The sequence below is a fragment of the Pseudochaenichthys georgianus genome, chromosome 7 (assembly GCF_902827115.2).
Source record: "Pseudochaenichthys georgianus chromosome 7, fPseGeo1.2, whole genome shotgun sequence".
In the NCBI taxonomy this organism is placed as follows: Eukaryota; Metazoa; Chordata; class Actinopteri; order Perciformes; family Channichthyidae; genus Pseudochaenichthys; species Pseudochaenichthys georgianus.
In genome coordinates, this window is record NC_047509.1 from 37,495,948 (window position 1) to 37,509,470 (window position 13,523).

The 13,523-nt window shown below is 42.3% G+C and overlaps 2 protein-coding genes across 2 annotated transcripts in view; both read left to right on the forward strand.

Moving 5' to 3' along the window:
* Positions 1-13,523, forward strand: part of LOC117448925 (brefeldin A-inhibited guanine nucleotide-exchange protein 2-like) — a 76,387-nt gene that overhangs the window by 13,612 nt on the left and 49,252 nt on the right. The window contains 6 exon segments of the mRNA XM_071203854.1: positions 88-293; positions 995-1,079; positions 2,034-2,205; positions 2,362-2,513; positions 3,156-3,284; positions 3,956-4,114. Of these exon segments, the coding sequence (XP_071059955.1) occupies positions 88-293; positions 995-1,079; positions 2,034-2,205; positions 2,362-2,513; positions 3,156-3,284; positions 3,956-4,114 (903 nt within the window).
* LOC139434160 (brefeldin A-inhibited guanine nucleotide-exchange protein 2-like) lies at positions 4,493-13,432 on the forward strand. Its single transcript, XM_071203659.1, has 11 exons — positions 4,493-4,544; positions 4,646-4,792; positions 4,921-5,017; positions 5,131-5,186; positions 5,259-5,428; positions 6,163-6,379; positions 8,511-8,540; positions 9,349-9,512; positions 10,892-11,038; positions 12,138-12,317; positions 13,040-13,432. Exons 1-11 carry the CDS (start codon positions 4,493-4,495, stop codon positions 13,430-13,432), a joined length of 1,653 nt encoding a protein of 550 aa, XP_071059760.1.

A 13,523-nucleotide genomic window follows, 5' to 3' on the forward strand; every position in this document is an offset into this window, starting at 1 on the left:
GAGGAATTACACAGATTTAAATTGTACAGCGCTGTGTTCTCAAGCAACAAAACAGTTCATCCAACCCCTCTACTTGTGCGTCCACAGACTCAGGTGGGAGAGTACCTGGGCGAGAACATCAAGTTCAACATAGAGGTGATGTACTGCTACGTGGACCAGCTGGACTTCTGTGGGCGGGACTTTGTCTCAGCGCTCAGAGCGTTCCTGGAAGGCTTCAGGCTGCCGGGGGAGGCTCAGAAGATCGACAGGCTGATGGAGAAGTTCGCTGCTCGATACCTGGAGTGCAACCAGGGGTAAGGCCCACCTTAGAATTCTTTATCAAATTGAGAAAGATGTATTTTTCAGTCCATTCACAAGAGTGCCCGGGATGTACTTAAGTACATTATCTCAAGTACTGTACTTAAGTGCAAGTTCAAAGTACCCGAGTAATTCCATTCCATCTAATATGAATATTTTACTGCACTTCATTTGTCTGACAGCTTTAGTTACTTTTCAGATCAAACAAACCCTTTCTGTTCAGTAAAACATGTATCTCCAGATTTGTATTTACACTTAACTATTTTAAATGTATGTGATCAACTGAAGTTGAGAATCACGTGTAGACACAGAGCTGAAAACAACCCTATCATGATCATTTAACAACAGGACAACAACAAAGCTACAAATGTATTTTAGAATAATTATCTTCTAGAATATGATGCATTGCTGTAGATTAAACTACCCAACATTAAATACGTTAAAATGAGCAAAACCATTAACATCTGCAGCACTAAGATACAACATGCATTCACCAAATGAAATCACATATACAAGTAAAACACTTTACTACAAATGCAATACATTTATCTGATGATACTTGCATTGTAAGTTACTGTAGAGGAGTATTTTTTACAATGTAGTATTAGTACTTTTACAGAAGATTCAAAAACGTATTCCACTCCTTTAAGACTTAATGTTTAATTAAAAGTGCTCTCATGTGTATTCTGTTTTGCAGACAGATTCTTTTTGCCAGTGCAGACACTGCCTATGTGCTGGCGTACTCCATCATCATGCTCACCACCGACCTGCACAGCCCTCAGGTGAGACGCCTTCAAAAAGCAGAAGTGTGACAGGAAGTCCAGTGTAGTACACATCAATGAGCTTGAATGCTAAAACACAGCACAGTAGTTTATAACACTCTCAAACAGGTTTTTCAACTCACGAATCCAACCGCAGTGACAGTTGTTATATATTTTGGCACTCCATTTGTAAACTGTAAAAAGTGATCTACCAGCATGTGGTTCTTCTGGGGGACTGTTTCTTCACCAGAGTCCTCTATGCTGGCCTCTGTCTCAAAGCGACCTTCTATAAATAGCTGCTGCCCCCGATGTATCTCTGCTGACAGACCACCGGGTCGGAGGAAATGGCTTCTGAAATGTCAGGTCTGGGAAAATCAGGTGTAAAATATGGCTCACTGCGACACACCTCATAGATGGGGCGGAAAGAGAGATGACGGTGAACATCTATTTCAGTATATTAAAAGATGCTGTGTACCTCGTACATCTCACCAGTGTGATACTGTGGGACAGCTTGTACTCCTTAATAAGATTGCCTGCTACCTTTTTGCTGTTAAGAGAAATACTCTTAAGTTGGCTTAAGATCATTCCAAGTCATTTTATTGTTTTGTAAAAGTGCTTTCGACTGTGAAGATTTGCAATCACATTATAAGAGTTGGTCAAACTACCAAAAGACAAATAATCTACACATTTGCATGCAGCAACATATCAAATGAACTTCAGCTGGCTTTGTTCATGCATGTAGTTTGTATGCATGTATGTAGTAAATACACGCTCAGACTCGATTACAACGTCCAGCGTAAAGAGACCACACTATGATGGAAGCTTACACCTGATTAATGCCAAACATTAAGCAGCTCATCGATGTTTGTTAATTCGTGGTTGAACAGATGGCCAGTGAGAGTCTCAATGCAACAATCCCCATGTCCTGTGTTTTGAACGAATCACTGCCCTCCTCCATCTTCTTCACGTATGTAGGTGAAGAACAAGATGACAAAGGAGCAGTACATTAAGATGAATCGTGGCATCAACGACAGTAAGGACCTGCCTGAGGAGTATCTGTCTTCCATATACGACGAGATCGCAGGCAAGAAGATCGCCATGAAGGAGAGCAAAGAGTTCTCCATCACCCCAAAGTCCACCAAGCAGAGTGAGCATCTCCTTTCATTCTGTCAGGACCACTTCCAAGAATACACTCTGTATGTTTGACATCTCTGTCCTCCTCCTCCTCCTCCTCCTCCTCCTCCTCCTCCTCCTCCTCCTCCTCCTCCTCCTCCTCCTCCTCCTCCTCCTCCTCCTCCTCCAGGTGTGGCCAGTGAGAAGCAGCGGCGTCTGCTGTACAACGTGGAGATGGAGCAGATGGCAAAGACGGCCAAAGCTCTGATGGAGGCTGTGAGCCACGCTCAGGCGCCCTTCTTCAGCGCCACACACCTGGAGCACGTCAGGCCCATGTTCAAGGTGCTTACTCTTTTGAACATATTTACTTTAGCTGGTGATTCATGGAAATGTATTTCAAATGATGATATTGGCTTCAAACGGCTATGAAGACAAGAAGATCGAGATAAAGCAGCTTTTGTGTGAAATGGTGCTTTCATTCCGTCTTGTGTTGTAAATCCACCTGCCTTTTTTACAACGTTACAGCCGGGCACTTTCGTCCACTTTTGCGAGTTATTGTTAAGAATATGTGGAATATAGTTTAGTTAATGTTCAATATTTGATTGGGAGGTGGCAGAGCTCTCCAAGATATTAAATCTAATTTATTTTTGTATATTCTTTTTTGTATTGGATAAATACGTTTTGGAATAACACTAACATTACAACTTAATCCATTATATTTATTTTGATCGAATAATTTTTTATATTTACCAAAAAAAATTCATTACATTTGTATTTAAAGTTCAAAACCCACTGTAAAAAAGACTTGTTAAACAAATGCATGATGCTCCCAAAGTCAATAAGTAACCATGTTCAATAAGTATTGCAAGCAGCCCGACTTCACTGCACACCCCTGACTTTAGTAAAGCACATGTTTGGACGGAGCAGTGCAGATAGTAACCACAGTGTTGTGAAGCCCCTGCTGATACTGAGCGTGTGTTGCAGCTGGCGTGGACCCCCCTGCTGGCGGCGTTCAGCGTGGGGCTGCAGGACTGTGACGACCCCGAGGTGGCCTCTCTGTGCCTGGAGGGAATCCGCTGTGCCATCAGGATCGCCTGCATCTTCAGCATGCAGGTCTGACATCTGAACACGCATCAAGCCCTACGTTGTTGCTATGTATTTTCAAATGTTTCACCGAAATGCTTCAACATAATATGCCTAACAAATATGAACGAAATAAGAATATCTCCTCACAACACACCGATTGGTTTCAAAAAGACCAAATGAATAGGATCCCTTTAGTAAATGAAAAACAAAATGGTTCACAGTACCAATGGAATACAGAGAGTGAAAAGTGAAGAGCATATTTCTTGTTTTTAAGGGCCCTCTCAACTAGAGCCCATTTCTTCCATTTCATGTCGTGTCGCGTTCCTTTGTGATGGTTAGGAGACATTTTCTTTTATGATTAAGATTGTTTTTGATTCAGCTGTAAATACAAATCCTTTTAGCCAACATAATTATTTATTTATCTGAGGACAATATTCATCTGGAACCTCAAACAAAACTGCGAAAATGTATAATAAATGTTGAGTGGCCCAACCAATTGTGAATAGTAGTCCATCATCGTGCATAGGGACATGATTGTTCAATGTTAAACTTGCAAAGTGTTCATATCGTAGAGTATCTGGAGCAGGAATCCATTTCCTTTTTTAATTGTACTAAACATGTGTTTCCAAGGTGTCTGAGGGAATACAATAAGCATTACTCTGAGTTTATTCTAACCTCTCACATGATCCCGTGTGCAGCTGGAGCGGGATGCGTATGTCCAGGCTCTGGCCAGATTCACCCTGCTGACAGCCAGCTCCAGCATCACAGAGATGAAGCAGAAGAACATCGACACCATCAAGACCCTGATCACTGTGGCCCACACCGACGGGAACTACCTGGGCAACTCCTGGCACGAGGTGAGCCTCCACTTCAGTGTCCAAGAGAAACGTATTCTAAAATCTAAGAAATATCTTGTGTAAAGAGTTATATCATTTGCACACACACTTGCCAGTGTATTCCATTTGCTTAGATAGGGCTGCATGATTTTGAAAAACGACCTTTTTGCAATTACTCACTCCTCACAACTAGCCGATAGGTGGAGGGGATCAACAACCGCTTCATTAGCAAAAAGCCATTTCCTGCCATCTTCACTGCTATAAACAAGCCTTACCTGGTGGGCTTTATTCATTCAATACTTGCTGTGTTATGATAGGAGATATATAAATGCCAATTTCTTATGGCGGATTCTTAGATGTTTGATAATTAGTGAATTCTATTCTCATCCCTCGAAGGACATGCCTCAACCTTTAGAGCTTAATATAATAAAAGAGCTCATTTCGGAGCACTGTTTAAGATATTTCTCATATAAACTGAATCAGAATCATTTTTAGCTCTAATCCAATGGATGAAAGATCCACTAGAACTAATGTGTGTTCTGTGTGTTGTAGATCTTGAGGTGCATCAGTCAGCTGGAGCTCGCCCAGTTGATCGGCACCGGGTGAAGACGCGCTACATCTCAGGGGTGGTGCGGGACAAGGAGGCCGGCATCAAGGGTCTACCCTCCGGCACAGAGGAGTTCATGCCCCTGGGCCTGGGTGAGACACACTCTTATGTCTCTTCTAATCACCTGCTTAATGCGTCTCTTTCTACAGGATCACGCCTACATAGGGTTTGGTTAATACCAGTATGCATTATCTTGTGTTAAATGCTTTTGGTGTTGCAGGTAACCTGGTCGGCAGTCAGGACAAGAGACAGATGGCTCACATCCAGGAGTCAGTGGGAGAGACCAGTTCTCAGAGTGTGGTGGTAGCTGTGGACCGGTAAGACAAAATAGACATGAATAAGATCATTAATGTATCATCAATATATGTTTTTGATGATGAATGAAGGGTTCTGTTCTGTACACATACTAACGCTTCTTCTATCTCTGCAGGATCTTCACTGGATCCACCAGACTAGATGGAAATGCAATCGTGAGTGTGTCGCACAGTATCTCTGTCTGTGTGTGTTCCAAAGAAGCAGCAGTTCTTCATTGTGCGTTGCTGTTTTGAATGTTCCCAGTGGACTTTGTGCGCTGGCTGTGTGCCGTGTCCATGGACGAGCTGGCCTCAGCACACCAGCCCAGGATGTTCAGCTTGCAGAAGATTGTGGAGATCTCGTACTACAACATGAACCGCATCAGGCTGCAGTGGTCCCGAATCTGGCAGGTCATAGGAGACCACTTCAACAAGGTCAGTGTGCTATAGCAGTGATTCTCAAACTGTTTTCAATAATGTACCCCCTTTGAAAAAAACATTCAGCCACGTACCCCCTGATCAGCCAACAACTATTTGTTAGGGAAAACATGCCTATATAAAGAGGTACAGTGCTGCTGCACCACCATCAGTGTCTGATTCATTAAAAAACAACAACAGTAACTGAGACTTTTTTTAAAAAATGGCAAATATTTTGATGCACACGTTGATAAGAAATCTAAATAAAAGCGCTATTTTCATTTTAATTAGTCATTTTGGCATCGGCTGTTCGATGTACATGCGTAACATTTAACAGATATTTTTCATGTACCTTCATAGTGGTGTTTGGCAACATCTGCAGGACATTTCAGAAATTGCGTCTTTTCTTTTCATTGGGAGCGCTTCATTTATCCCAGCGGTAATACGGCGAACTGTTGCTCAACTCGCCATAACGCGGGCTCGTTCAAAGCTCCTCCACTGTCTGTAATGTTACCCGGACACGATTACAATCTCGACGATGTATATATAGCTTGAGTTAAGTGTGAGACTTTCGCCCCCATATAGAGGGTATCCGCTCCTCAGGGGGCTGTTGTCAAAACCCAGACAGCTGAGAGTCACGTGACATGACGTGTAACCAGCATGGCGGCGCTGAGCTGAGGTAGCGACTCGACTGGACTGACACCGATAGCCTGGCTTTCGTTAGCTTCCCCTTGTCACCTGCTTACTCGCAGGGCCAGGCCGAGAATGACGGCCTGAGAGAAGCGGCAACACGAGCGAGAGATGCGCAACAACACCAGCGGGCCCCACAGCAGCACAACTCACACTCAAAAGCAGAAAACAGCAAAACTAAGAGCATGTTTCTGTCCAGGGCGCTAGAAAAATCCTCGGATAAGGAGGTGAAGAGGAGTCAGAACAGCCAGCTGCGTAAAGCCTGTCAGGTGGCTCTTGGTGAGTGTGTTTGTTTTGTGTACTGATTGGTGTTTTTATGTTGTGCTTCATTGAAACATTTCGGCCGCGTCTGGCTCGTTTGATAGACAGTGGTTAGCTAATGTTAGCGTTAGCATGGCCTTCACCGTCTGTTAGGATGTCCGTTGACGTTTACAGGTGTGCTCATAGTATGTTGACATCACTTTCACATCTTTCTGGTAATTATGCAGTGCTAACACCCTGCATTTACACACACCGTCACCGCTGTCAACGTTGGCAAGTAAACAAGCTAGCTGTCGTTAGCTAGTTTGGGCTAGGTTAGCTAGCTAAACAGACCAATCCCTGTGTTGTACGTAGCACTGTCAGCCAGCCCGGTCCTGCCGCGCGCGCGCGCGCGCACACACACACGCACACACGCGCTCACACTATTACACACACACGGCAGGCCACCTAACTCCAGGATACTCTGACGCCCGTGCTTTTCCATTCTACTGAATCCAAGATAGTGTTACACTTACACATCAGGCTCCTCACTTATTAATTGTCACATACTGCTTTTATATTTCAGTGTAAGCTGCCCGGCCCTTTGTGTGCAGCTCCCTGTCTTATATATTGTTATGAGATAACTGAAAACTATCTTGTTGGTGTAGAGGCTTTGAAAACGTATGATTCTATCAGATACAATTAGTTGGTATTAGAAGTATTTAGTGAGACTCATTATTCATGATCCCAGTATAACACAACACTCCTTTCCCCCTCCTCACACTGTTGTGTGTCTCCCCATGTATTTACATACTGACTGTCTGATGTTAAGGTTAACCCGTTGCAGGTTCATAAACATCTCCTTAGGCTCAATGCTCTTCCATTCTAATATAAGTAGTCATACTGTTTAACGGCAGGCCATGGCATCTGTTGCTTCCATGATGAAATAGACTGTGGGAAAAGGGATTAGTTGATTTTATGTCAGAGCTTATTCATGCAGTTAAGTACACTTTTATTTCTACATTCGAGATGGACTGCAAAGATTAGTCGACCAATTGACAAATAGAAAAACAATTGCCAACTGTTTTGATCTTTGGTTTATCATTTCAGTTTTTTTCTATACAAAACTGGCAGAAAGTTCCTCCCAAATAGGATTCAAGGCTTTTTTTTCATAGTTCAGCTACAATGTAGATTTGGCAATGAAAACCTTATTTTTCTGTCACCTCCAACAATAAAAATACTTAAACATAAAAGGAATGCATTCAGGAGTCTGAACTGTGAAACAAGTAGACATTTTAAGACACCCCCTGGACTAGAAAGGTTTTTTCGCCCAATATTTTCTGACATTTCATAACCAAATTATTATTTGAGAAATGATCTGCAGATTGATCCGTAATACAAATAATATGTATATGCAGCCTTAGCTCAAACCATGAAAAAAGCAACCAAGTTCACTTTTGTTCTCCCTGAAATGAAATGTGGTAGTTACTGAAAATATAGCATCACTATACTGTAACAGCATTTGTGAATATTACTCAACCTCATTTCCTCTTTGTGAGTGTGACTGTTGTGGTACTCGCCACCACATCGTTTGGGGATTGTATCCACTTGGTCGGGCTGCTCGATTATGGCAAAAATCATAACCTCGATTATTTGGGTCAATAATTGATATCACGATTATTAAAAACGATTATCCATTTACTTTGAAAACATCCATTTATTGAAAACAAAAATGTGAACAGTATGTTTTTAACAGTTGATTACTCTGAACTTTAAGTATAATTCAACTGAAAAACCAATAAATAAAAATAATCGTTTTATTTCGATTATGTTGTTTTCATAATCGTTGCGAGCCAACATCGTAATTGCGATTTAAAATATGATTAATTGAGCAGCCCTACCACTTGGTTGGTCACATCTGGCTGAATGCACGCTGCGTTTGTGGCTGTGGACGGATAAGTGTTGGATACAAAGTATGAAGAAATGGATTCAGAGAGTGAAACGGCCATTTTTGTTATGGAATGAGATCTGCAATACCACATAGGGTAGACAATATACAACAGTATTATTTATATAAACATGTGAGGTTGGAATCAAATCATTTCACACTGATGGGAGCTGAAAGGGTCAAAGTGCGGGCTTCACTAACGTTTAATCTCCCCCTCCATAGATGAGATCAAGGCGGAGCTTGAAAAGCAAAGTAAGTATTGTCACCTACATACCTTTTTCTCTGACTGAGTGAATGTATGCATGCCGTTGAGTGTAGTTTGTTCTTCTCTAGATAGTGGAGTTAAGGTTGACCCTGAAGCAGTCTGCAGTAAAACCAGTTATCCAGCAGGACTTCAAAATGCCTTGAGCTGAAACCTGCTGGCTTTGGAGGTTTCAAAGTTAAACTCAAATGCTCTGTGAAATTCTACAATACGAAAATATGTGTAAAGTACCTTCTTTTTGTGTGTGGAGCAGTGATGATGTATATGTATAGGCTATACCAGAAGTTAGCACTGCAAGGGCCCTCTTGACATAAAGCAATGGGATCATTGTATTGCAGAAAATAAAATCTGTGGCAAACACACGGTTAGGATTTTAACAAATTCTGTACAGCAGGATAATCTCAAGATATTAATACTACTTTTATAATCATTTTTGTAGTGATAATGCAAGCAAAAAGGTAACTTCAGGCAATAAAGGAACTACATAATGGTCAAAGGACTGTACGTCATCATTGCTAAGCTAAAGGCTGCTAATGTTCAGCGTGATGAAATGTCTCCTTTAGTCACTTGTTAGCAATCGCTGTTTTAATGAAACATAGAACCTTCAGTCATTTACCACTGGGTTATTTACTGACATGTTTATTTGTAGAACAAAACATGAACATCTCTTCAGCTTATGTTAACCACAGACCCTATTTCAGGCATCTAACCAAACATGTTTGAGAAACATAGCCTCAAGCACAGAAATGCTAACTCATTCCTGCACCTCTCCATATCTCTTCATATGATCTACTGCAGTTGTATTACAATGGTCCGTGTTCTGTCCTCCTTCCTGCAGGGATGGCACCGTGGTCCCACCCAGAGCCAACTACATCGAGGCGGACAAATATGTGCTGCCCTTTGAGTTGGCCTGTCAGTCAAAGTCCCCCCGGATAGTGAGCACTTCCCTGGACTGTCTGCAGGTTAATATTCAATCGCACACACACACACACACGCACGCACGCACACTCACACACAGAACTTGACTTTCTCTCAGCATATAATTATAGATTAGATTAACCGTTTTGTGGTGGCTTTCGGGGGTGAAAGCTTGTTTCACAATGCTGCGGTTCACCTGGAGTAATGGCTCAACCTACCTAACCCTGACTGATATGCATTTCCTGGAGACGTATCCTAACCTTAACCATACCCAACACATGCCTAACCCTTAACCTTACCCTTACTCTTACTCATGGGGACCTCCATTTTGTCCCCATAAGGGAGGCGAGTCCCCACACGTGACTGTGTAAACAGATTTAGGTCCCCACAAGTATAGTAATGCGAGGACACACACACTCCATCCTTTCACCTCTTAGGATCTCTCTGTCATTACTACACTTCTGTGGTCACATTGTTTATAATCCATCAAGTCCATGATGTGGGCTGTTAATGGAAAGCATTGAGGAGCACACACACACACACACTCAGATTCATTGTTGCATTAGGTACCTCTTTTGTGTTTTGTCTGTTTCATTTGGTATTGTTACAATGAGTAATGTTTTAATCCGGACTAACCTATGGAAGGCAGCATCTATGAAAAAAGGGGCTGTATAAAAGCAGCTTATTGTTGTAGCACTAGAGCTGCCTTGTGTGAATGAAGACCCTAGTATTTTGGGACTTTTACTCTAAACTTGACATTAAAAGTCTCCAAGACTCTGGACCTACCGTGTTTGACACATTTTATTAGAATACATTCTCCTTTCTTCGCCCAGCTGCATAGAAGTGAAGTAGTAAGGCCCATATGGCCCTTTTTCAAAACATGCTCACCTTTTGAATGAAATGAACTCCTAATCACCATGGAGACGCACACACAGAAGTTACAACATGTTCTAAAAGTGAGCGAACCAAACACACAGTGCAATGAGCTCTAAACCCACACATACACCTAAACACAAATGCGGAATCACATCCAAGACAATGTATTTAATAACTCTTTCTTTAACTGCTTGGGCTTTTTACCCTTTTCCCCATTCTGCAAACAAATGGATATTGAGCAACCAGTCTTGCCAACATTAATTTGACTGTTATTTGATATGTAAGTTTAATCGAATTGTAACCTTAGAGTTGTATTGATAAATGTGTGTGTATTTATTTAGTATACATTTTTATTGATCTATTTTAGTTGTTAATGTGATAGGCACCAGGAAATGTTTCAATGTGTTTTGATTGTCATGTGTCACCTTAATCTGGGATATTGTGTTTATATGCCAGTCCTTCTTCAATAAAGATATAATAATAATAGACTTCCACACACACCCTGCCTCTGCTGCCCTAACCTGTGCTGTGTTTGTCCCCGCTTCAGAAGCTGATAGCGTACGGCCACATCACAGGCAACGCCCCGGACAGCCGGACCCCGGGCAAGAGGCTGATCGACCGGCTGATGGAAACCGTCTGTAACTGCTTCCAGGGCCCGCAGACCGACGAGGGAGTCCAGCTGCAGATCATCAAGGTAAACCAAGCGCCCCTCCACATCTGGCTGCCTTCAGGTCCTCCAGCTGTCACTGCTGCTGTTGATCTGAGAGCCAGGAGGGCCAAACAGGCAGGACAGACACACTTTTCTCTGAGAACACATGTTTCTGCATGTTATGGGAGGAGTTGGGCTTAGTTATGAGTATTTAAATATAATACATACTAATCGTGCTTTTTTTGTGTGTCACAATATCAGCCACGTAATCCTTAGTAGTCCAATGAATATTTCGTTTTCTTAAAATGGATTTTAGACGTCCTTCATTCTTTGCCCCTAAGATAATGTTGACAGCATAAAAGCATCAGTCATTACAGACGAGTCATTATGCTTCCTGAACAGGTTGAACAAGTTTCACTCTAGCAGAAAAAAGGTTGAAATATTCACTATTTAAATTTTTGGATTTGTAAAAAAGTTATTTAATAGTATATGACAGGGGTACTCAAACTTTTTTATTAAAGGTCCACGTGTGAATTTTATACAAGGTCACTGGTCCGGATCAATGCCAGTAAAGTCCCCATTTATTTTGTATAATTTAAATGTGTTATAACGGGACACCGGGATCGGTCCGGAGTTTGAGATGCAGCCATATAATACATCCTGAACAGTGCACTTTCTCAGACTCCCACCACATGCATGTGTCCTTCCTGGTCACCTCTTGGGGTTGATAACATGCCTTGTGTTTGCTCAGCAGGTATGATCCAGTACTGCCCGGGTCTCCTCTTAGTTAATCAAATACATATCCTGCTTGTTGGGAAAGGGCAAAGTCTCTCTTGCTGTAATAAGCATGTCGTTTAATCACTGTTGACAAAAGATTTATAGCCTATTATCAGCATATATTTGTCTTACCTCCACTACTAAACGAGACCTTAACTCCAGTGCAGTCTATTTAGCCTGACTTATAGAACCTTACCTGTAACATTGAAAATGGAAGTTGTATTCTGCAGCAGCAGAGTAAGAAGAAGATTAAGAAACTGCACTCTTGTGGCTTAAGGTAGGGAAGTAGGGTGGTGACTCAGCAGGCGCAGCAGCGTTAACATGACACCCGTCTGACAACTGTCCACTTCCTCCTCTCTCCGTCCAGGCGCTGCTGACGGCGGTGACCTCGCCCCACATAGAGATCCACGAGGGCACCGTGCTGCTCACCGTCAGAACCTGCTACAACATCTACCTGGCCAGCCGCAACCTCATCAACCAGACCACGGCCAAGGCCACGCTCACACAGATGCTCAATGTGATCTTCATACGCATGGAGAACCAGGCCGTTAGTGCTCTTACTTTGTTACTCCTTCCATACAAACTACTGTTTTCTCCATCAGGCACTTTCTTTTTAAAGTCAAGTTGTTAAGGCAAAAAGAGCTGGGTTTACATTTTTCAGAACAGAAATCTGAACATTGGATAAAAGCCAGCCCCAACATTCATGTTTTATTTAGTAGGCAATTAGAGTTAAAGATTTTTACAGAGCGATTGTTGGTCTCTCTTTTCTATAATTCATACATTTGAAAATATTGTCAATTGAGCATTAACACAATTCAGCTTTTAGTAATAAAATATTAATAAAACATTTAAAACTACAGTTGAATAGGATACAAAAATCAAGAGATGTAACACCTGAAACGTACCCTTTTTGAGTATTTCCATTAAGGGAATTATTTAGTTATAGTTTTTTGAAATGTTATGATTATATACTTTTAGTGAATTTAGAATAAATGTACACAAATAGGCACTAAAGTCACGGGAAACGTTCTCAAAATACAATACTCAATACTTCATATCTTTTGATACTAGAAATGAATTGAAGATACTCTTATTTTGAGAAACCCCTTTACAACACATTGTATTGGCTGAAATAGGCTTCCAGAGGTCCGTGTTGTGAGTCAGCTGATCAGGAGTCATTTGTATAATAATAAATACAAATGTTTTTTCATGAAATGTCTCTTGAACTTCCGAAACCCCTTGTATTGAACAATTCCTCTTGTCCTGCAGGCTCTGGAGGCTCAGGAGCAGGAGAAGGACCGGCTCCGCCTGCCCCCCAGAACCCCTCCCCCGGTCCCGGGTAATCTGCGGTCCAGCTCCCCCCGCTCGGACCGCACACCCACTCCAGAGCCCCACAGCTCCCCCTCCCCGGCAGCCAGTTCTCCAGACCTCACTGCCACCAACACCACCAGCTCCACGCCCCCACCCCCACCCCCAGCCCCAGCCTCTGACCAGGACCAGGACCAGGGACACCAGGACCAGGACCAGGACCAAGCTTCAGAAGCTCCATCAACGAATGGAGAACCTGAGGAGCGGCAACACTCCAATGAATGGAGGAGAAGAACAGATCACACCATCAACAGGTGGGGTCAATTTACGTCCCCAGCTTTCAGGTTACATTGAAGGTTCTAATGCAAAGAGAAACTGATAATTGGAGATTCTAAAGCTTTCGTTCATACATTATTTAACCTTCATCTGTTATTTGTTTACAACA

Bases quoted from the DNA above. Each gene is read 5' to 3' on its own strand.
- LOC139434160 (XM_071203659.1), top strand. From the start codon at position 4,493: ATGCCTCAACCTTTAGAGCTTAATATAATAAAAGAGCTCATTTCGGAG. The intron at 4,545-4,645 runs GTTTAAGATATT...TGTGTGTTGTAG, and splicing joins AGAGCTCATTTCGGAGCACT to ATCTTGAGGTGCATCAGTCA. The intron at 5,187-5,258 runs GTATCTCTGTCT...GAATGTTCCCAG, and splicing joins AATCGTGAGTGTGTCGCACA to TGGACTTTGTGCGCTGGCTG.